This window comes from Geotrypetes seraphini, chromosome 5, assembly GCF_902459505.1.
Source record: "Geotrypetes seraphini chromosome 5, aGeoSer1.1, whole genome shotgun sequence".
NCBI lineage: Eukaryota > Metazoa > Chordata > Amphibia > Gymnophiona > Dermophiidae > Geotrypetes > Geotrypetes seraphini.
This window is the reverse complement of record NC_047088.1, coordinates 193,632,994-193,658,700: the sequence shown is the minus strand read 5'-3', so window position 1 is coordinate 193,658,700 and position 25,707 is coordinate 193,632,994. Positions and strand designations below refer to the sequence as shown.

Sequence of the window (25,707 nt, the reverse complement as noted above, 5' to 3'; positions counted from 1 at the left end):
TAGAGTATATATATTCTATATAATTCATGCTTATTGTACCCAAAAGAGAAATAAATTGATATCATTAATCTATATTGTTTGTGTACATTTTGAATAGAATAAGTAATTCTTCACCGCATTATCGCCATAAAAAGGAGAGTGTAAACTGCATTCTACTGACAGCTGTAATAACTTCCATCGAACATACACAAAACCTGAACTGGAGGCACTGCTAGCTAATATGGTAGTACTGGTTTCTCAACAGATTCATGACAGTCACAAGTTAAATTCTTCAACACTGCTGATTCAGTAACATCAGTTCATACTAGCCATCAAAATAAATTATAGATTTTATCTAATATGATATATATTTGATTGGATCAATCCTTTAAAAATTAGACAGCAAATTGTGGTGTCCCATGAATTTTTCTCAGTGAATCATGGCTGATTCTTTTGAAAGTAGAATAGCTACAGTAGCTTGCAGAGAAAAACTGAGCAGGATCACCAGAGATTGACAATTGGTTGAAAGGTCAGCTCTGCAGGAAGGTGTTGGCACTGTATAAAACATAGCCACATCTGAAAATAGGAAAGTTAGAAGACAAGGCTATCTCCTTGGAGAACCAGAAGGCTCGGAACGTCTGATAGCACATGTAAGAGAAGTAAAGACTTATAAAGCTGGTTAAATTAGCAGCCTAGACAGCTGATTTAGTTACCTTGCATTAGAGCAGTTGTGCATGAGAGAGATTTGCATATAATGGAGGTGACAGGTATGCAAATCTCTCTCATGCATATTCATTAGGGATATCTTGAAAACCCGATTGGCTGGGGGTCCCCCAGGACAGGTTGGGAACCACTGTGTTAGAGCCATCCACTAAGCTCAGCTTGTGGGGATGGGGTAGGGTCAGGGACTGAGCTAGAGGAGATGGGGCCGAGCTCGTGGGGACGGGGGACACATTTTTCCCCTGTGTCATTCTCTACTAGAGAGCAATACAGTATTTTTGCAATACATTTTCAATTGAAAGGAAGCTCTAAATTGTAGGGGCATAGGATGATTCGGTAATATCAGGTGAAAGGTGAAAGGGGCAGACTCAAGTAGCTTAATCAAACCTTGTGTTAAAGCCCCGGCATGGCATTCAGTCTTCTTATCTTCTTTGCACTTCTCTGTATCTGTGCAGAACAGCTAATAGCTTCATTAGCAAGGATATAAAAGTGCTGCACGCTGCCTACCCAAGGCTTTGTGCAGTTAGTCTGTGCACTAAACTCATTTCTGTACAGAGTGTATGCATAATTGTGTGCCAAAGCTAAGCTAACCTGTGTACAAAACCTAATGCCCTTACTTCATCAGTCCTTAGGACTAGGAATAGCTTGTTGCAGCATTTAAGAAGAGGTTCTCTGGTTTTATTTTCCTAAAATGTAAGTCAGAAAGCTTTAAAATCTGCTACAGGCAAATTTGGACTTTTATGCATTTTAAAATGTAATTAAAATGTAAACAACTGTGTGTGGAATTAGTCCTTTATACTATAGTGTATCATATGGCAGAGACATTTTTTCAATAATTCTCTATTTGTCTCAAGTTGATTTCTTTCTTGGGTTTTAACCACAAAAGCAGATGGCCTTTGAATATTATACAGATGGACCATTCAGTTTTTGTGGTCAAAATGTCATGATCTGGTAGGCAATTGGATTGTTAGTCACATTTCATTCCCAAATTGAGCCAAATATTGCAAGAGGTTCATCTGTTGTAACCTATGCACAGAACAAAGGTGCTCAACAGAGAGTAATGAACAAATTTAAGTACCCCAAAAGGTGGTCATTTTAAAAGGGCTATTTGCATTTTATATGCAAATTGGTACTTAAATGTTTATCTTGCATCAATATCTAAGTTCCCAAATTACAAAGGCAGGATATGCAGGTCAAAAGACCATGCATGCAAATGGCAAAGGGTGGGTCTAGAGCAGGGGTGTCCAACCTCTACCCTTGCCTGGTCGGGATTTCAGAATTTCCCCTATGAATATGCATATGAACATACAAAAAAAGCTATTACTATTTTTATTTTGAAAGCATTTTATTAAATAATCATACAATGACATTACATATTAAATTTGTCAATAAATAATCAACATAATCACACATCTTACACATAAAATGCATTCAAAAACCTTCCCAGTCTTAATGATTCTTCTTAAAGTTCCTGAAATTGATGATATTATATGTTGTAGAATATTTTTTAAAAAGGGTAGTCGTAGCTCCTGAAGACACTCATTAGCGAAACACAGACCTGTGTTGGGCGTGATTGATTGCGGTGTTTGTGGTGGTCAGTGGCTTGGAGGACCCCCACTAAACAACTGGACACATGGAGAATGAATTGAAATGTAGTAAACTAATGAAGATCTAAATGAATGGGTGCTTTGAGATAAAAGACTATCAAACAGATGTTATAAGTGGACATTTCAGGAACTTTAAGAAGAATCGTTAAGACTGGGAAGTTTTTTGAATGCACTTTTTGTATGCATGATGTGTGATTATGTTATTTATTGACAAATTTAATATGTGATGGTATTGTATGATTATTTATTAAAATGCTTTAAAATAAAAATAGTAATAGTTTTTTGTATGTTGTATAAGTAATATAATTGGAGCTATTGAAAGTAATTGATAAGTCCCATTGGTGTATTGTTAATTGGTAAACAATGAATATGCATGAGATCTACAGTATTTGCAAACAATGGAAGCAGTATATGCAAACAGATCTCATGCAAATTCATTGGGGAAATCCTGAAAATGTGAATGGATTACAGCCCTCGAGGACCGATGTTGGACAACCCTGGTCTAAGTTTGCCTAGAAGATACTTGTTTATTCCTCATTTCAAAAGAGAATAAATGTTGATGTACTAACAGATCAACACCAGGAAGTACACTTACTACCAAGCACATTTAGGGCTCCTTTTATTAAGCTGCAATAGCGTTTTTAGCGCACGCAGGATTTTAGTGCGCGCTAAACCTGCGCTACACAGCTAGAACTAACACCAACTCAATGCTGGCATTAAAGTCTAACACACGTGGCAATTCAGCACGCGCTAAGCGCACGCTAAAACCGCTATCGCAGCTTAGTAAAAGGAGACAAGATTGGAGGAGGGAGAAGAGAAGGGGATAAATGCCAGATTGGAGAGTGAGGCAGGCCAGTGAGAGAGAAAGAGAGAGGTGGCCCTGGGGTTGGGTTTGTGGTGTGGGAATAGAGGGAAGAACCTGAATATGAGGAGAGTCAAGGACACAGAGAAGAGATGCTGGGCAGGAAAGGGAGTAGACAGGGACACGGGAGCAATGCTGGAAAAGCGAGGAGGGGGACACTGAGAAGAAAGATGCTGAACATGGGGAGAGGATAGGAACAATGACAAAGGGAGATGCTGGACAGGATGAATAGGGATGAAAGGGAAGATGGATGGTAGACATGGAGAAAAAAGAAATTTCAAATGGATAGGAAACCCTACAAAGTCAGGAAAAAAACAGAAAAGCAGAAAAGAGACACTGGGACCACAGCAAATGAGAAAAAAATGCTCAAACAACAAAGATATATAAAAGTATTTAATTTTGAATTTATTAATTGGAATGTGTCAGCTTTTGGAAATGCATATATCTAATAACTTGCATTTCAGTTAATATTTCTCTAGTATTGGCATTTAATCTGTTTTCTCTAAGGGTCCCTTCCACTAATAGGTGTTAAGTCCTTAATGTGCAGTTAGCGCATGAGAACATTTTCTGAAGGATGTTGCTTTAGCTCACTTTTTAACCATGTCAACTATCATTTGGCCTTCCTTTTATCTTTTTTAATATATGGAACATATATTTAACATCCATGCTTGATGTAAATTTTTGACTTTTGCAGCTGTTCCTCTAAGTTGGGCTTTGTTTTGTTTTTTAACCAGTCTCCTCACTATGGATTTCCTGTGTGTACCAAATCTGATCATGCTATGATTACTGTTATCAAGTGGCCCCAGCACCATTACCTCCTGCATTAGATAATGTGCTTCACTAATAACTAGGTGGTTTCCCATGACTATTAGTTGACCCAGGTACTATAGTTAGATTGTAAGCCCACGGGGACAGATAGGGAAAATACATAGGGCTCCTTTTACTAAGCTGCGCTAGCGGTTTTAGTGCACGCTTAGCACGCGCTGCAATGCCACGCACGCTAGACGCTAATGCCTCCATTGAGCTGGCGTTAGTTTTTCCATGTAGCGTGGAGTTTAGCGTGCGCTAATCTGCAGCACGCGCTAAAATCGCTACCGCTGCTTAGTAAAAGGAGCCCATAGAGTATCTGATTACTAGTCAATGTAAACCTCTTAGAATATAAAGGGTAGGTAAAACACTTAGAATACCTGTCCATCGTATAATATGAACTGCTTAGGATCCCTCTGGAGCATATAAATGTTATATAAATACCTAACTTTAATTAATTTAATTAAATAAATAAATAAGTGCTTTATACTGACACTGTGGTAACTTTAAAATAGTCAATTTAAATTCCATAAGCCATTATTAAGATGGACTTAGGCAAATCCACTGCTTATTTCTAGGATGAGCAGCATAAAATCTGTTTTACTCTTATGGGATCTTGCCAGGTATTACTTGTGACCTGGAATGGCCACTGTTTGAAACAGGATACTGAGCTTGATGGACCTTCAGTTGTCCCGGTATGGAAATGCTTATATTCTTATGGACTATTTCATTGTTTTCATATCCCTTCTTTTACATATACGTGTACATGCGACCTTGCTGTGCATGACCATTACTAACTGTTTCAATAAAGCAAATGATTAAGGGATCCTTTATTAGTCTGTGTGTATTGGAAGTGGATTTTTGGGAGAGGTATATGGTTTTGACTATGAACTTTACTAAAATTGTTTGTGCACTGGACTCTGTGGCGCCCTCAGCCCTATTGATCTTGAAGCTTCACTATACACACTTCACTATACACACAAACCATACATTTAACAGATCTATTTAAAATCAGCTCCAGTAAGCCACTGTGGTAGCAGTTTTATGTACTAGACTTTAATTCTTTCTACAGTAGGAACTTTTTAATTAATCACATCTTTATCTTGGAAAACGGGTGCTGACAATTCTGAGTTGAAAATGAAAACAGACCACCGAGCAGGTCTCCAACCAGTTTCTGGACAGCAAACTAATAACAAATTATCCGTTTTTACTCCATCCAGCTGCTTTATGGTCTTCCACATGCTAACTTAACAGCCAGCCACAAAGTACCAAAGGATGAATTATTTACTCAAATTTCCCAGACACATTATCTAATGTGCTTGTACATCCCTAAGCACAGAATATCAGAAGACACCTTTATTAACCCACTGCATGCCATGTATTGGGTGGTAGTGACATGTATAAAATCAATCTAATTTGACCTACGGTACACAGGTTATTAAGGATTGCTTCCTATCCTGTGCCTATGGCAAAAGTGCTTTGATCAATTATGCCTATAAACTCTTTACATGTAGATGTGCAAAATTAGACAGAGGTATATAAGAAAACATTTTTGGAACTATTTCCACCATCCTAGTGAAAAGTGGACTTGATGAACTCATGAGCCATGAGAATGGCAAGAAGCAGTGTTAAGGGGACATTAAGGGAGTGGGACTTGATATACCATCTTTCTGTGCTTACAATCAAAGTGGTTTATATATTATATACAGGTATTTATTTTGTACCTGGTGCAATGGAGGGTCATGTGACTTGCTCAGAGTCACAAGGTGTTGCAGTGGGAATTGAACTCAGTTCCCCTGGTTCTCAGGCCATTGAACTTACCAGGCTACTCTTCCAACACTTGCCAATGGGCATACCATTTACGTCAATTAGAATTATTTTAGATGCTTTTCCAGCAAATGGAGAAACCTGGGCAAGCCAAAACTGTATTGAAGCTAGGACTATTTTGTTGTCCCAAATCAAACATTTGGAAAAGGGATAATTGCCAACGTAGCAGCCTTCAGCTAACTAAACCCTTTGACCATTTCAACAGTTTTATTCTCTAAACATTTGTCTTAATGGATCACTGTGGCACATTGTTTTGGTCAATAACGATGCACAGATGTTCTAGCACAGGGGTAGGCAATTCCGGTCCTCGAGAGCCACAGGCAGGTCAAGTTTTTAGGATATCCACAATGAATATGTATGAGATGGATTTGCATGCACTGCCTCCCTGAGATACAAATCTATCTCATGCATATTTATTGCGGATATCCTGAAAACCTGACCTGCCTGTGGCTCTCGAGGACCGGAATTTCCTAACCCTGGTCTAGCATATCTTTAACACCTCTATACTTGAGGATTTTTTCTAAACTCAAATAATCTGCCAGATAAAGTGTTGTTAAGGTTTTCTTGTTCTTGTTCCATGCCATACCCTTAATGGTGAGATCCTAACAAGAACTGAAGCAGAACGAGATTTAGGGGTGATCGTCAGTGAGAACATGAAGACTGCCAATCAAGTGGAGCAAGCTTCATCAAAGGCAAGGCAAATCATAGGTTGCAGAAGTTTCGTCAGCCGTAAGCCTGAAGTCATTATGCCATTGTATAGAATCATGGTGAGGCCCCACCTGGAGTACTGTGTGCAATTCTGGAGGCCGCATTACCGTAAGGATGTGCTGAGACTTGAGTCGGTCCAGAGAATGGCCACCAGGATGGTCTCGGGACTCAAGGATCTCCCGTACGAGGAACGACTGGATAAATTAAAGCTATACTCACTCGAGGAACGCAGAGACAGGAGTGACATGATCGAGACATTCAAGTATCTCATGGGCTGCATCGAGGTGGAAGAAGATATCTTCTTTTTCAAGGTTCAGCGGCAACAAGGGGGCATCCGTGGAAAATCAGGGGCGGGAAACTGCACGGGGACACCAGGAAATTCTTTTTCACTGAAAGGGTTGTTGATCGCTGGAATAGTCTTCCACTTCAGGTTATTGAGGCCAGCAGCGTGCCTGATTTTAAGGCCTAAAGGGACAGACACGTGGGATCTATTCACAGAGAAAGGTAGGGGAGGGTCTTTGGGGTGGGCAGACTAGATGGACCGTGGCCCTTATCTGCAGTCTATTTCTATGTTTCTACGTTTCTATAATGATTAGGCATTAAAAAATATTTATAGGTAGAACAGTGACTTCAATCTATTGCAATGGTTCATAGACAGTAACGCGGAAGACAAAGGCGCGTGCCGACAACTGAGCGCAAGACGGAGGTGCGCGCCGAAGAAAAAGACTGTTTTTAGGGGCTGCGACGGGGGGTTTTGTTGGGGAGCCCCCCCCCCACTTTACTTAATACATATCGCGGCGGCGTTGTGGGGGGTTTGGGGAGTTGTAACCCCCCTCATTTTAGTGAAAACGTAACTTTTTACAGGGAAAAAGTTAAGTTTTCAGTAAAATGTGGGGGGTTACAACCCTCCAAACCCCTCACAACGCCCCCACAACGCGGCGCAATCTGTATTAAGTAAAGTGGGGGGGTTCCCCCCCCCACACACCCCGTCGTAGCCCCTAAAAACAGTCTTTTTCTTCAGGGCGCGCGCCTCCGCGCTGCGCTCAGTTGTCTGCTCGTGCCTTTGTCCTGGCGCGCTTTTGACCTGACACCATTGCAATCATCTTCCGTCTTCTGCCTGATCTAGTAAAATCCCAGTCCTGTCTGTGCCAAATTTGAAAGAAAAAGGGGCCCTTTTACTAAATTGCAGTAAAATATGTGGTCACAGAGGAACAAACCATGAAGCAAGTGCAAATTTTATGCAACAACCAGTGGGACCAGAATCAGTATTTTCTAATGTAGGTTCCATGTTAAAGTGCCAATTAGCGCATTGTACAATGTCCCGCAAACTTTGTTGAGACGCAGCACAGTAAATGTAGTGGCTGTGGCTCGAGGCATCTGGAAGTGTGCACACGTCGACACAATGACATCACGCACATTGATGTCAATACAGGCATGAAGGCTCTCCAGACGGGTCCTGAACTGCACCAGTGGGGGATGCTGTCAGGGAAGATGCACGGAGAGGAGAGGCGCTGGCGCCAGCTGTTTGCCTATTGGACGTGCCTCTCACGTGCAAACTTGAAAGTGCATCAATCGCTGCTGGAGAATTGGCCAGAGAATCGTCCAACAGAGATTGAGTCACTATCTTTAGTGCATATAGCCCTATGTTGGCCAGTTAGCACATGGTAAGTGTAATGTGCTAGCTGGCTAGTACTTCTGTGCTCACTCTCTACCAATGCCACTCTTCCTGACAGAAAAATTCAGATAACTTAAGGTTTCCAAGGCCTATATTTCTGGCACCTATCTGTGACGAGAACTGCGACTACAGAGGTGCTTGCCAATGCATAAGGGTCCTTCCAGCATTAACCATGCCTATTTTACTGCTAGGCACCATAGGTGCCTCCTTAGTCGCGATTCTGGCACTGCATGTAGAGGTGCCATTTTTTTTTTACAACCATTTAATTACTTTTAAACGACACGATCAATTATGTTGATTAAAGGCAATTAAACCAATTAAGCTAGGCAGCGATAGGGAGGCTCTTGTAGAATCTGGGCCTAAGAGCCACATGGCTCATAGGTATAAAATAAGATGCGCTGCATTTAATGAATTCTAATCTCCATTAGCTTGTGCTAAGCTTTGGTAAAAGGAACCCTAAGTGCTTAATGCACTGTAGTAAAAGGACCCCAAAGTCTTGAAATAACTATCCCTTCAATTATCCTTCACTTTCAATCTTATGACCTTTCAATCTTTTCTATCCCTTTCAGGCAACTAGTTACCTCCGCTTACACTCTATCTTCTTTACCTCTCTAATTATTTGATTTATCTGACAGCATCCAAGTAAGCTGTCTCTGGGAGGTGTATAAGATTCAAAAAACATTCTACAAATAAAATATATGTAGCAGGACTCCTAAATGTTTCTCTGTCTTTAGAGTGAGAACATTCTGGAGCCCCTGTTTCTAATCTGTGAAACTATATACTTACTTAAAATTTTTTATATACTGCCCACTTCTTTCTATAGAAACAAGTGAAAATAATTACATAAAACCAATATAAAACATAAACTCATAGATCCTATTTCCTTCCCCCCACCAAGCTACTCTGACACTATCCTCTCTATTAGTACTCCCTTTTCCAACAGCAGCCTTCCCTAGGTTTATGATATGGCTCCAGAGAAAGGAGGACGGATTGAGACATCCGGGTTTTACTTCCATTGAAAGCAATGTAAGGAGGATGTGGTAAGAGCGGATAGCGTAGCTGGGTTTAAGAAAGGTTTGGACAAGTTCCTGGAGGAAAAGTCCATCGTCTGTTATTGAGAAAGACACATGGGAAGTTACTGCTTGCCCTGTATCGGTAGCATGGAATATTGCTACACCTTGGGTTTTGGCCAGGTACTAGTGACCTGGATTGGCCACCATGAGTACAGGCTACTGGGCTTGATGGACCATTTGTGTGACCCAGTAAGGTTATTCTTATGTTTTTATGGGTTTTACTTCCATTGCTTTCAGTGGAAGTAAAACCCAGATATCTCAATCCATCCTCCTTTTTCCTGAGTCATATGGTAATCCTACTCTACTTATTACAAAATTATTCTGAAAGTTACTATGCCAAAAGTGGGAGAACACTGAGGAATATGTGGTATTTTTAACAACCGTGGAGAAAAAGCCTCAAAAACACCATGCAGCACATTTCACCAACATTAATACTATCATAGGCATAAAAAAAAACTCCACTCATAAAATATTTTTCATATCTCACAAGAGAACATCCCACTAGTGTACACACTACAAAAAAAAAAGCAAAGCAAAACTTAGCTGTCGGTTGAATTCTTCAAACGTTCCCTGAAGATCAATGCAGACACCAACACACTTCTCAGCGTTTTTTTCAAAACAGACTTCACACTTGCAGCTCAAATTATCAGCATAAGTATTTTGTAATCTCCCAACAAGAATCTTGTTTCGCCAGCAATACTGGCTGCGTCAGGGGAAATTGTAATTTTTTCAGTGCACCCTACTACCCTTCCCCCATATCACTTTCTACTACTATTATTCATTATGAAGCAATGTAATGCACAATAGGATGGGTTAAAAGTGTCTGTATGTGCTTGGAGCGAACTACAGAAACATAATCATCCACGCACAACTGCTGAGCAGACATTGTTTGATATTACATATTCTAGTGCTGAGTCTTAAAGGGAGTATCCCCTCGGGGTGTCAGGTATGAGATCTGTCAGGGTGACCCTCTCTCTCTCTCTCTTTACACATCTTGTCAATCATGCTATTCTTCTACCATTGTTATCTCAAATAGTTCCAAAATAAGAAAAAACTGCAAGAAAATAATGGGAAGAATTTTGTTTACTAAGACTAATTATTTATTCATTTTTTAAATTATATTTATTAGCAATTGCAAAAGGCACAAACAACCAAAGGGGGATCAAAGGCACATATAACCAAAGGGGGATCAAATAGGAACAGTGCAAAACAATCACGCAAGTGTCGCAGCAAGAAGTAGAACATGACAACAATAAGAGAACAATATACCCTTAGTTAGATGCCCATCACAATTGACCTTTTAGGTAAGAAAAAAACCCCATCCATACATACCCAAACCACAATCAACCGTCCTCAAGTCACAACAAACACTCACCAGGTACAAGACTATTTAAATCAACCATCAACACTGTCATAACAAAAGCTTTTCTAGAGGTTTCCAGTGTAATTCATTACTTACAGTTAGCATTGCAAACATTAGCTGGCACACATTGAAGGCATGTCGCCAGTTATGATAGAGGACCATTCGATAGTTCTTCCTCACAGTTAACAGCCACCTGCACAGGGTCTGAAAGAAAAGTTATGAACTTAGCACACATATATATGATAGCTGGACATCTGACCTGTTGCTGCTATGACCACTCATGTCACCATACAGCGGATGGTTACCTCATAGTCAATTTTAAATTTCTGAACCATTCCCAGCTCCATAAACATCCGCAGGGCTGCAGTGATCATGGCATCCATGTCCAAGGAGAAGTCATCAAACTGGATCTCATCAATAGCGAGCTCTGACACCAGGGGGATATTGGCTGCCTAGGAAGGCAAGAGACACTCAGAAAAGTAGGAGGAAGTCTCGACCTCTTAATTCAAAATTAAAATTCCTTTACAAATATCAAAGCATTATATTGACTGAAGCTGCCTGACACAGAATCAAAGACCAGAATATCCAATGTACACAATGTGTACAATGTATTTGGATATACGAGTAACTGGAGGAAGAAGACAATAAAGTAGGAAGTCAGGAGAGAGAGGAAGACAGAGGAGATGGGAAAGGAGCCTTTGCTGTGTTAAGTATTGCTTTAGTTGCTTGTCCGACTTGTTATAATTTTTCAATAAAAATCAAGTTACAAAAAGAAAGAAAGAAAATTATCCTATAGAATAGAATGTGGGCACACACATTTATACCTGCTTTTTGGTAGCAATAACTTTCATAGCTAATTTAATACATGTGAAGAGGCATTTGAAAGGATGTCCAAGACAGAAATGAAAATTTGAAAATAAGCCCCATATGCTGCTGCTGCTACTGGGCATATATATATTTTACAAAAGACTCTATGTTCAGCAGAACCTTTTGTAAACTACACAAGAACTGTGAATGTCCCAGCCTGGATGTCTCAATTCCTGCCTAGATGCCCTTTATAAAACTGAGCTTATATTTTATAAAGATGCCTGTTAATATTAACCCTTCCCCAACCTTAAGAATTGCCTCTGTTCAGGTTTGATAAACTTATGCAGATTTGTTATTAACGCAGAGCTTGGGAAAAGAAAACATTCAGAACTATGCCCAGCAAATAAATATAAGACCATGGCCTCTTCACCAGCAGTCATCTTCAATTAATATAAAATGCAAGAGAGGAACTAAAATTATAATTACATGGTGTTCATTTTATGCAACAATGTTCCAGATTTCAAAGCGGTAAAAAATAAAGGTGACCTTCAGAAGGTACATTTTATAACACTGACTGGCGTCCTCAATAGAAAGCAGATTTTAATGAAAAGCAAGCCAAAGAAAAATACCTGGTGCATTTCAAGGACAGAAAATGTGTGATAAAATGATGGCATTTCCCTTTTATTCTGACCTACCGGATTGCTTCCCCATTGCAGAGATATTCAGAGATTACAATAGGAATGGTTTAATATACTTTATCAAAACTTCTCTATTATAGAGAAGTATAGTAAGATATTAGATGTAGTTAAAGACTGAGAGACCTCAAGTGTTCACATCCAACTGACAATGGAACAAATCCCATCAAATGGAAGGTTTGCCACTATTTCTCTACAACATTACGAGGAAGCTTGTTTCCCCGTTGTTGTGTTAAGGCAGAATCTTTGGCCCAATGTTGGCCAGATAAGAACAAGCAACTATCGTTAATCCTCATCATCTCCCGAGGATGCTCTTATTAGAGCGAAACGGAGACGCTCCATTGAGCAATGCTGAGTGTTTACTGAATAGTTACTCTATACAGCTACGAGCTGCCCTGGGGCCTAGATACAAGCTAAGGGGCTCATAATTAAAAGAGAAAAACATCCACAAACTGGCCTAAGTCGGCACTTGGACGAACATTGTCAAAATACGTCCAAGTGCCGATAATGAAAATGGGTTTTGGACGTATTTCTAAACGACCTAGGCCTTCATAGTGCCGCTGAATGACCAAAGCTAAACGAGGTGTTTCAGGAGGAGTGTCGAGGGCGGGAGTTGGGCAGGACGTGGGCTGGCTTAGACTTAGTCGTACAGCATGTATAACCGAAAGTTATACAGCCCAGGATTGACGAAACTTGGATGTTGTGACTTAGACCATTTAAAACATGGTCTAAGTCACAAAAAAACAACTAAAGTCACGATATAAGCACTGCAAACACGTAATACAGACCCCCCCCACACACACACACACTACTCCAGTGATCACCGACCCTCCCACTTCCCATAAAAATATTAATCACACCTTTAAAATTCAACCTCCAGACCATCATCACCTGGCTGCCTAGTATAGGAAAGCCTAGTCGTCCAGCACAGAGGCGGCTTAAGCAGTCTTGGGGGTGGGTTAGGGACTCATGGAGAGGAGGACCCTTGCCCATAAGCCCCTGTAATCAGTGCATTGATACTTAAACATGTGTACTCCCCTATACACCCCAAAACCCTTTTGTACTGCCATATAAGTGGCTCCTGCAGCCATAAGGGCTATTGGGGTGGTAGATAAGTGGGTTTAAGGGATTTTGGAGGTGGTTTGGGGGGCTCACCATGACCTATAAGGGAGCTGTAGTGAGGAGAAGACATGGCACCCTTTTTGTGAAGTTCACAGCAGTGCCCTGTAAGGTACCCCACTATTTAGGTGCCATGTCTGGGTGTTCAGTCCATCACTTTGCAGACCCCTCCCACGTCCAACAGGGCTTGTTCTAGGCGTTTTTGACTTGGATGAAAAGTTGGATGAAAATGTGGTATAAAGATGGACGATTTAACGCCTTGGACGATCAGATCAACAGGACGTATAGTTAGACAATTTTCGAAACAAAACAAATTTTGGACATATTTTTCGAAAATGTGTCCTAGGCTGTTTTTTTACTTTGAATGACTTGCGACTTAGATGAAAATGGACTTAGATGTTCCTTTTGATTATGCCCCTCCAAGTATTTTAGGTTTTATAAGTTAATAAGCCTGTTCTTTTAGGAATATTTCTCCAGATGCAGTACTTGATATGTTGCTACGCTTCTAGGCATATTACAATGAGCCTGAAAAAGTATTCAATTGAGGAAATATTTACTTATAAAAAAACACTAGAGAGGTAAAAGAAAAGGCATATGAGACCAGTGATAGTTCACAAAGAGTCCATCTGATGGGATTTGTTCCATTGTCAGTTGGATGTGAACAGTTGAGGTCTCTCAGTCTTTAACTACATCTAATATCTTACTATACTTCTCTATAATACAGAAGTTTTGAAAATAATTTCCTCTTATATTCATCATAATAGTAGGTTTTTTTGGTCTATTTCGACTTTATATTTTGAGGATTTGTTAATATACTTTATGCCAGCACTATGCCAAGGGCTATAAAAATGGAAGGTTGCAAAAAAATTGCTCACACCCCACTATCTTCTTTCATTGACAGCAGCGAAGCAGGTGGAGTGTGCCCACCATTGGGTGAATCATACAGGGCACAATTAATTAACTGTACAAGCAGAGAAAGGCAATGTACAAAACTATAACATACAAATTAATAGGAAAAGAACTACAATATCATGATAGGAGAAAATCATCTATACTAGAAGGCATTCTGGGCAGCTTTAGGATTATGGAGAGAGGAAAGGGGAGGGAGAAGGGGAAGAGAGGCAAATAGGGGCTAGTGGCAAAGTAGCAGCAGAGTGACCACTAAAGTCATCCCAAGAAAGCCAGCTCAATCAGCTAGGTCTTAATAGTCATTTTAAAAGTTCTAAGAGATAATTAATTTTGAATAACCAGTGGAAGTGAGTTCCAAAGAGAGGGAGACACAAAGAAAAATGCGCAGTGATGCATAGATTCCAATCAAGCAAGACATGGTAAAGGGGGGGACAAGTCTGTGATCATTTAAGAAGCGGAGCATATGTAGTGGAGTATAAGGAATGCTTAGTGACTGAAGATAGGTTGGCATGACAAAATGGAAAGCTTTAAAAGTTGAACAAGGATCTGATATTTAATTCTTTGCTCTACTGGAAGCCAATGATGATCTTTTAATAACGGAGTAACATGAGTGTATCTACCGCCACCACCACATAGTAAATGGATGGCACAATTTTGCAGCATTTGGAGTTTTCAGAGAATGGGCAACACCATTGCAGTAATCCAGTTGGGTAATGAACAGTGCAAGAATGAGTGTATGCAAAGAAATATGGTCAAAACAATTTCAAACAGTATGCAGCTGTCTCAGGCTGGGAAAGCTAGACTTTCAAAGGGCTGAAACCTGAGGAGAGAAAGAAAGCTATGAATCAAAAATAATACCGAGATAGCAAAAACTTTCAACAGAAAGTTATCTTAGTACAAAGCAGATGAAGATCGCAAACAGGGTGAGACAGATGACCTGATAGCCAGCAGGCCACCATCTTCTTGGGATTTAAAACTATATGATGTACATGCAACCACTGCGTAATCTTTTCCAAACAAGACTGGTGACCAAAGATCAAGGTTCATAGTACTGATTGGAAGAAGAAATAGGATGTCATCGGCATAAATATGAAATGATAGCTCAGTATGATCTTGCATATACTAGCAAGCTTAGAATACAGACAAGTAAGGTAAATGAAATACCAACATATTTGATATTATATAGAAAAATTTAAATAAAAATGTAATTTCTTATTTAGATGTTATTATGGTCAGGGTGTGCTGGAAAACAATTACATATCCTCTCATTTGAAAATAGTGACATACCTAGGGTATGTGACACCTGGGGGCCGATCATTTTGAATACTCCTACCCCATATAAAAAGGGATTGGAGGAGCACCCCCTAGAACAATGTATCGCAAACTGTGTGCTCCAACGATATGCAGGTAAGGAGGAGAGGTGCCGGCATCAGCTGACTGCTTATAGGATGTGCCTCTAGTGGCAAGAAGTATGTCCTGTAGGCAGTCAGCTGGCACGATGACTCCTTCTCACTGGCATCTCTCCTCCTCCCCCCACACCTCCCTTCCTCCAGGATCTCCGACCATAGTGACAGCTTCAGGGTCGCAGCTGGAGAGCCTCCGCGCATGCGCGGATGTCAACATGATGACATCACGCATGCCTTCTAGCCATAGTACCGGGTTCAATGTGCCACTGGCCAAAAAGTTTGCGGGACACTGCCCTAGGAGCTGCATATGGGGCGGGTCACCCCCACCCCTTGGTATGCCCATGCATGAGGAAGGGAATTTTGGTCTCCAAAAGTTAGTAAAAAAATGTATTAAATTAGTCCAATAAAAAGATTACCTTATTTCCATTTTCTATTTATAAATGTTTATCAATATAGCTATAATACTACTTTATTCTAAAGCATCAACAACAAAAAAATCTCGACACATCGGACCAAAGTATCAAACAAGGATACTGAACCAGAAATTTGTAAAAGAGGGCTCGGGACTGAGAGGGAACTTTTGGGAAAAGGACACAAGGACGCAATGCAGGGAGCCAATGCACAAACGAAACTAGCAAGCAGAATTAAGAGAGAGCAACAGGAGCCAGAGGGTCATCCAAACATGGGGGAGCAGGCTGAGGACAGCATAGACGCACCGCAGGATGGGGATGAACACAACAAAGCTCCGGGGCTGGCAACCCATGAGGAGGTTGGCAGGGGCGCCAAACCACGAGGAAAACCAGCGGAAAAGGCAAAAAACCAGGACTTAAATTGCCTATACACTAATGCTAGGAGCCTAAGAGCCAAAATGGGAGAACTAGAAGTCATAGCCAGTACAAAGGACCTGGACATAATAGGAGTCACAGAAACGTGGTGGACTGACGACAACAAATGGGATGTGGCCATACCAGGGTACAAACTCTACAGGAGGGACAGGACACACAAGAAGGGTGGAGGAATAGCGCTTTATATAAAGGACTCCATACCTTCAACCAGGATAGAAACAACAGTAAGGGCGGACGACTTGGAATCACTATGGATTAAGCTACCTGGAGGAGCTGGAGCAGACATAAAATTGGGACTGTACTATCGCCCACCTGGACAACCGGAAGCACTCGACCAGGACCTGGAGGCTGAGCTGAGGCAGATATGCAAAAGCGGAAGCGTGATGTTGATGGGAGACTTCAACTACCCTGGGATAGACTGGAGTATTGGACACTCAAACTGCACAAGGGAGACCAAATTCCTGGAAACCACGAGGGACTGTTTCATGGAACAGCTGGTCACGGAACCAACACGGGGGGATGCAACTCTCGACCTAATCCTCAATGGGCTAGGGGGACCTGCAAAGGAGGTGGCGGTGCTAGAACCCCTAGGAAACAGCGATCACAACATGATCCAGTGCAAGCTGGAAATTGGACCATCAAAGGTGAAAAGATCCACAGCGACAGCACTCAACTTCAAAAAAGGGAATTATGATGGCATGAGGAAATTGGTGGGAAAGAAACTCAACGGTAGCGAAAGGAAGATGGAGTCTGTAGAAAAAGCCTGGTCCCTACTCAAGGGCACCATGCAAGAGGCACAGAACCTGTACATCCCCAGATTCAGGAAGGGGTGCAAAAAAAACCGAAAAAAAAACCCAGCGTGGATAACAACTGCAGTAAAAAAGGCGATAAGTGACAAGAAAGCATCGTTCAAAAAATGGAAAAAGGACCAAACAATGGACAACCAAAAGGAACACAAAGAACACCAAAGGGAGTGTCACCGTGTGGTTAAAAAAGCTAAAAGGGAATATGAGGAGAGACTGGCGGGGGAAACAACAAACTTCAAATCGTTCTTCAGATATGTGAAGGGGAAGCAACCGGCAAGGGAAGAAGTGGGGCCATTGGATGATGGAGACAAAAAAGGAGTGGTAAAAGAGGAAAAAGAGATAGCAGACAGGTTAAATAAGTTCTTCACGTCAGTCTTCACGAGGGAGGACACATCCAATATTCCGGAACCGGAGGACATCGTAAATGGGGATCGGGATGAAAAGCTGGTCCAACTAGAGGTAAGCCAAGAGGATGTCCTCAGGCAGATAGACAGACTAAAGAGCGACAAATCACCAGGTCCAGACGGCATTCACCCAAGGGTACTCAAGGAACTAAGGAACGTAATAGCAGAGCCACTTCGCCAAATATGTAACCTATCCTTAAAAACTGGAGAGATCCCGGAGGATTGGAAAATTGCGAATGTCACACCCATCTTCAAGAAGGGTTCAAGGGGGGACCCGGGGAACTACAGGCCGGTGAGCTTGACCTCGGTCCCGGGAAAAATGATGGAAGCACTGATTAAGGACAGTATCTGTGAACACATAGAAAACAATGGACAGCTAAAGTCGAGCCAGCACGGCTTCTGCAAGGGTAGGTCATGCCTCACAAACTTATTGTACTTCTTTGAGGGGGGTAAACAGACAGGTGGATAAAGGGGTATCCATTGACATCATTTACCTTGACTTTCAAAAAGCCTTTGACAAGGTACCGCACGAAAGACTGCTTAAAAAGCTGTGGAGACACGGGGTGCAAGGGGAAGTCCACCGATGGATCAAAAACTGGCTGGCGGACAGGAAACAGAGGGTTGGAGTGAAGGGCCATTACTCGGACTGGCATGGGGTCACGAGCGGAGTTCCGCAGGGGTCGGTGCTGGGACCGCTCCTGTTCAATATATTTATTAATGACCTGGAGGCAGGAACAAATTGCGAAGTTATTAAATTTGCGGATGACACCAAACTCTACCGCAGGGTTGATACCATGGAAGACTGCGAAGATCTGCAAAGGGACCTAATGACGCTAGAAAAATGGGCCAAAAAATGGCAAATGAACTTTAATGTAGGGAAATGCAAGGTCATGCATGTAGGGAAAAAGAACCCGATGTTCAGCTACAAAATGGGAGGATCATTGCTAGGGGTAAGTAACCTTGAAAGAGACCTGGGAGTGATGGTGGACACGTCTTTGAAGGCGTCGGCACAGTGCGCCACAGCCTCAAGAAAAGCAAACAAAATGTTGGGTATCATTAAGAAGGGTATCACGACCAGGACAAAGGAGGTCATCCTGCCACTGTATCGTGCAATGGTGCGACCGCATCTGGAGTACTGTGTCCAATATTGGTCGCCGTACCTCAAAAAGGACATGGCGGTACTTGAGAGAGTCCAGAGAAGAGCAACTAAACTGATAAGAGGTATGGAAAACCTCTCATATACTGACAGACTGAAAAAGCTGGGGCTGTTCTCCCTGGAGAAGCGGAGACTTAGAGGAGACATGATAGAAACCTTCAAGATCCTGAAGGGTATAGAAAAAGTAGACAGGGACAGATTTTTCAGATTACGGGGAACCACAAGTACAAGGGGGCACTCGGAAAAACTAAAAGGAGACAGGTTTAAAACAAATGCCAGAAAGTTCTTTTTCACCCAGAGGGTGGTGGACACATGGAACGCGCTTCCGGAGGCTGTGATAGGCCGGAGCACGTTACAAGGCTTCAAAGAAGGTTTGGATAGGTTCCTAGAGGATAAAGGAATTGAGGGGTACAGATAAGAGTAGCGGTAGGTTATAGGGATAGTCTGGGACCATTGCTTAGGCAATGGGCCTGATGGGCCGCCGCGGGAGCGGACCGCTGGGCGAGATGGACCTCTGGTCTGCCTCAGCGGAGGCAACTTCTTATGTTCTTATGTTCTTCCTTTTGTGATCTCTGGTTTCTGCTTTCCTCATCTTCTCTTCACTCTCCATTCCATCCAGTGCCCACCCTGTTTCTCTGTCCCTTCCATTTTTCTCTTTCTGTCTCCACTCCCTCTCCCATGCTCTGGCATCTCTTTCTTCTCCTTTCCTTCCTTCCTTCCCACCCCAACTCACCCCGTGGCCTGGCATCTGCTTCTCTACCCCTATACCCTGGGATCTCTCTCCTCTCTTCTCCTTCCATCTCTCCCTCTCCTTCCATACTGTGGCATCACCTTTCCTTCCTTTCCCTCCCTCCTTTCATTCCTGATAGTCTGGCATCTCAGTCTCCTTCACTTCCCTCCCCCCATGACCTGACATCATTCTCCTCTATCTCTCCCTCTCCATGCTTTGGCATCTCTTTTCCTTCCTTCCTTCCTTTCTCTCCCTCCCTTCCTTCCCAATGGTCTGGCATCAGTCTCCTTCCCTTCCCCCATGCCCTGGCATCTCTCTCCTCTCCTTCCCTTCCATCTCTCCCTCCCCTCCATGCTCTGGTATCTCCTTTATTTCCTTTCCCTCCATCCTTTCTCTCTGGTCTGGCATCTCTGTCTCCTTTCCTTCCTTCCCCCCATGCCCTGACATCTCTTTCTCCCCCTCCATGGTTTGGCATCTCCTTTCCTGCCCTCCCTTCCTTCTCCATGGTCTGGCATCTCTCTTTCTCTCATCTCCCTTCCCTAGACTTCCTTCTCCCTCCATCCATGGCATTTCTTTCCCACTCCTCTTCCTCCCTTCCTCCCTCTCTTTGTCACCTTCCTATTTTGCTTATTTCCTGTTTCCATGAAGGCAGGACCCGGCAGAGAGGAAGGCCCGATGCCAGTAGAGCAGCAAATTCTAAATGCTGTTGCTTTTATGGGCTGCACCTGAGGCAGATTGCCAACCTGTCCCCCTTGGTACCCCACTGCTAGAAAATGATTACATATCACAGATGAAGAATAATGGTTTAAGGTGGACTGGGCAAAAATCTGAATTGATTTGGATTAACAGGGCTTTATTCAGCTTTGACTCACCTGTGATTTCTTTCCAGGGTACTCTTAGGGAAATGAAGTAAACATCTTGGGAAATAGTACTGGATTCAGGATTCAATATGCAACCCCAAACTGATCTGACTAGATTGCAGTGTGGCAGCTTTGCTGAGAATAACTCTCTGGTTGCTATATCCTCCCTCATTACTTTTGAATGAAGGAACATATACTCCATCACTAGAACACAAAGCCACCAATTTACCCCTATTGAATCCCATCCCCTTTCCTGTTCCCCTACTTTCCTATCTTTTGCATATGCATAGTTACTCAATTTTATCAGGGAGGTACTTGGATTGATAGAGGTGATTCTCTGCCAGAATGCCAATTTTGCTGACCTGGAAGCTCGTCATCAACCCAGAACCTTTTTGGGATAGGCACGTGGGATCTCTCAGAGAAAGTAAGAGATAATGGTTACTGCAGATGGGCAGACCGGATGGGCAATTTGGCTTTTATCTGCCATCCTGTTTCTATGAACATGTCTCCTGTAGCCCATTGAATCTTTGTGGAAGGTGGAATCCCTCTGCTTGATCTGATCTAATATTCAAATTCTATAACATTATCTAACAGAAGTACCTAGGACAGATTCAACATAAATTATGTGGAGGAGCATAAGAACATAAGAATAGCTTTACTGGGTCAGACCAGTGATCCATCTAGCCCAGTATTCCATCTTCACGGAGGCCAATCCAAGTCACAAGCATCTGATAAAAACCCAAAGAGTAGCAGCATGCCACCGATCTAGGGTAACCAGTGGCTTCCCCAATATCTGTCTCAACAGAAGACTATGGACTTTTACTCCAGGAACTTATCCAAACCTTTTTTTACAACCAGCTACATTAACCGCTCTTACCACATCCTATGGCAACGCATTCCAGAGCTTAACTATTCAATGAGTGAAAAAAAAATATCCTTCTATTGATTTTAAAAGTATTACTCTGTAACTTTGAGTGTTCCCTAGTCTTTGTAAATCTTTATGCAGTAAAAAATTGATCCACTTGTAGCCATTCTAAACCACTCAGGATTTTGTAGACTTCAATCATATCTCCCCTCAGCTGTCTCGTTTCCAAGCTGAAGAGCCCTAAACTCTAATATTTCCTCATATGAGAGGAGTTCCATCCCCTTTATCATCTTGGTCGCTCTTCTTTGAACCTTTTCTAGTTCTTCTATATCTTTTTGAGATAAAGAGACCAGAACTGAATGCAATACTCAAGGAGAGGTCGAACCATTGAGTGATAGAGAGGCATTATAATATTCTTAGTCTTGTTTACCAACCCTTTTCTAATAATTCCTAGCATTTTGTTTGCTTTCTTGGCCACCGCTTCACATTGAGTGAAAGGTTTCATCGTATTGTCCATGATGACACCAGATGCTAGCATCTGGTAATTTTGATTTGGATTATTTTTCCCAATGTGCATCACTTTGCATTTGCCTACATTGAATTTCATCTGCCATTTGGACGCCCATTTTCCAATTTCCTAAGATCTTCCTGCAGTTTTTCACAGTCCGCATGCTTGAGTACCTGACTGTAAAAACCGCTTAGATAACCTTGACAGGCGGTAATAAAAAAATTCGAAAAAACTAAAACTTAACAACTTTGAACAGTTTAGTTTTATCTGCAAATTTAATCACCTCACTCATAGTTCCAATTTCCAGAGCATTTATAAATAGCACCGATCCCAGTACACATCCCTGTGGCACACCGCTATTTACCCTCCTCCACTGAGAAAAATAGCCATTTCTATAAGACGTCTAAGTCTGATTTTGGACTTTTTTTTTTCTTTTGAAAATGGCCTAGTTAGACGTCTTGGCTAACAAGACGTCCAACCTTAGGATAACTAATATTTCTGACTATTTTCGAACACAAAAGCGTCCAAGTTCTAAATGTCGAAACCCAAGCCACTTAGACATAGGTGGGGGCCACCATTTATACTACACTGGATACGCAGGCATGCCAGCAGAGCAGTGGGGCACCTTAGAGGGCACTGCCATGAACTTCACATAAAAGGTGTCAGGTACACTTTATACCATAACCTCTTTATAATGTATGGTGAGCCCTCCAAAACTCCCCAAAACCTACTAATACCCACCTGTCTACCACTCCATTAGCCCTTATGGCGCTAGGTGGCACCTATATGGCTTATACTTTCTTCCATAAATGTAGTGGTTAGAGTTGGATATGGACCTGGGTCCCCCCTCTATACACCTGCTTGCTGCTGTACTAGGCTTGCTCATGCTAGGTGCTCCTGTTCTAGAAATTGGCATGTACTGTTTCATTCAGATATCTGGGAGATGGGAGAGGTTCAGTGACCACTGGGGGAGTGTGTGAGGTTCATTACTTAATCCCCCCCAGTGGTCATTTGGTCAGTTTGGGTACCTTTTGGCACTTAGAAGCTTTTAAAACAGGTCTAGTTCTAGACATCGAAATTGCATCCTCGACATCTTGGGAAATGATATCCAAGCGCTAAGCATGCCCAAAGCCCACCCATAACATGCTTCCAATACACCCACTTGAACTCTGGACACTCAGCGGACAAGAAGCCTAGGAAAACATCCAGAAGGCTGGTTTTGAAAATCAAAATGTTTTGGCAAGAAAAACATCCAAGTGCCGGTTTATGCCGTTTTTTGGATGTCTTTGTGTTTTGAAAATGAGCCCCATAGTAACTGTTACAGAGCCACAAGTGCCAATATTTCCAAAGGAATGGGGATGCTAAACACAATACAAATTACCTCTCCCATGAAGATACCTTTTTTGGGGTTGCTTTTAAATTCAGAACCCCCTGACTTTTTCTGATCCTCTCACATTAAATATGCTGTTACTGTAATACTTAAGTGATTGCTAAAAATTATTTGTCTTGTCTTTGTGTCTCAAAGCTCCATAGAAAAGGGGATGACTCTTATCTTATATGCCCCAGTATGGAAATTCTTATGTTCTTATGATAGAGCTCCAGAAATGTTATTTAGTAATAAATTAATGAAAATAAAGATTTACAAAAATGTAGCAGTAATAAAGGCTCATTATATTAGGTGCACCAACTACTACATGTGATTTCCGACCAAATCTTCTACACCCATTATATTATATGCCAAAATAGCTTTTAAAATGATCTCCCCCTACTAATATTTGTTGTTTTGTATTTATAGAAAAGAAAACAGAGACATGGCTATGTGGATGGTGTTGTCGAGAGTGTTTTGGTTTCCTGGACCATGGGATGATTTTCCAAGGGCGGCTGAGCAGAGATGGTATACATCTATCAAAGAAGGGAAGAAGTATCTTTGCCAGCAGGCTGGCTAATCTAAGGAAATACTTTTTTTTACAGAAAGGGTGGTAGATGTATGGAACAGTCTCCTGAAAGAGGTGGTGGAATCATAGACTGTATCTGAATTCAAGAGGGCCTAGGATAAGCACATGGGATCTCTTGGAGAGAGAAAGAGATACTGGTTACTGCACATGGGCAGACTAGATGGGCCTTTATCTGCCCTCATGTTTCTATGTCTTTAAAAAGAATCTCTTAGAACAGGGGGGTCAAAGTCGGTCCTCGAGGGCAGCAATCCAGCTGGGTTTTCAGGATTCTCCCAATGAATATGCATGAGATCTATTATCATACAATGAAAGCAGTGCACGCGAATAGATCTCATGCATATTCATTGGGGAAATCCTGAAAACCCGGCTGGATTGCGGCCCTCGAGGATCGACTTTGATACCTTTGTCTTAGAATGATATTGGGGAACATAATTGGAAACAGATTGGTGGAAGAATGTTCCCCAGGTTATCAATAAACAACAAGATGGCCATGATACAGAAGCGCTGAGAGGATTGCTTCTGAACCGCGACATTCAAACTTTCTCTTTTACATTACTTCGGCTCTGGTAGCCTACTTTTAACATGCCGAAGAGACGAAGAAGGAGTGCCGCTATCACCTCGTGGCATCCCGACCTTTGGCAACATTTAAGAATGTCTGCGGAGGATGCAGGGAGCAGTTGTTTTGGCGCCGGAAACCAACCCGCTGAGGGCGCCTGTTTTAGACGAAACCAGAGTCGCCTCTCCTGGGCAAGACACCATGCTTAGCCCCGATGTGAGAGCCCCACCCCCACAACCCAGAGTTACCAGCTCACCAGGGGTAGAGGGAACCCCAGAAATAGGGGGAGAATTATCCCCAGAAGCAAAAAGTTCATCGTTGGAGAATTTGGGAACAGAACTCCTAGTTCAGGGAGTTTCTGTAGGAGAAACCGGGGGAGAGTCAAGAGGTGAAGAAAATCAGCTGGAACAAAGTCAAGAATCAGCTTCTACAGACTGTGAGCATTTCTATACTCAGCAAACGCTTTTAATTTTGGAAAAACCAGCACAAGTGACTCTTGAGTTCTTATGGGATCTAATTATTAACTTTACAAAGACTATTAGCCCTAATTTCTAGTATGTTGAAGTAAAATTGATTCAACATACTAAAGAGCTCAAGACATTAAAAGAGGATCTGACGGTTTCAAAATCTTCTGCCCAGAAGCTTGACTAGGACTTATCTTAACTAAACAAATACAACAGACCCTTGTTAAAGATCAAGTGAATCTTAGGAAGAAGTTAGAAATATTAGAGAACAGTGCAAGGAATAATAATTTGAGATTAATTAACTTTCCAAGATTAACTATGGTAACTCCTAGGGAGATGCTTAGAAGATACCTGGTGGAAATTCCACAAATTCCAGAGGAAACATTGCCACCTTTTTCCCAAGTTTACTATTTACCTCATAAAGGAGGGAATAAATTACAGATTAAAGTAACTGATCATGCACCATTAAATGTATTGGAAATCTTGGAAACATCAGACAGTGATATTGCTACACTATCCACAATGATATTAACATTAGCTCTTTTGATTGATAAAATGTGGTTATTGAGGCTTTTCTTCAAAAATAAACAGAAAGAATTTCTTGGGTGTAAAATTCAAATGTTTCCCGATTTTTCAAGGGAAACTCAAAGGCGTCGTAGAGAATTTCTTCTCCCGAGACCAGGAGTCACTTCACAGGGGGCAACATTCTACTTGAGACACCCTTGCAAGTGTATTATTTGCCACCGTTCAGTTAAATATGTTTTCTTTGAACCTCAAAAAACAAAAAGAATTGACCCCAAGATATCCACAGAGAAGAAAATCCAGAGAAAACCAAAAAAACTCTGTGGACGATGTTCCTAAATGGACTTTATTTGAAAGAGTCAAAGTTCCAAAGGTACACCAAAATTATCCACATCGTCACTCCACAGAGTTTTTTTGGTTTTCTTTGAACCTCAACAATTAAGTGCTTTCTTGGCAATGTCTCGGCTGGATGAAGGAAA

General features: G+C 41.8%; 1 protein-coding gene across 1 annotated transcript in view; it reads right to left on the bottom strand.

The window, feature by feature from the left end:
* Positions 1–25,707, bottom strand: part of PDE11A (phosphodiesterase 11A) — a 568,355-nt gene that overhangs the window by 135,696 nt on the left and 406,952 nt on the right. Inside the window, exons 11-12 of the mRNA XM_033946286.1 lie at positions 10,927–11,073; positions 10,718–10,825 (exon numbers count right to left, since the gene is read on the bottom strand). Of these exons, the coding sequence (XP_033802177.1) occupies positions 10,718–10,825; positions 10,927–11,073 (255 nt within the window). The remainder of the gene's footprint in view (positions 1–10,717; positions 10,826–10,926; positions 11,074–25,707) is intronic.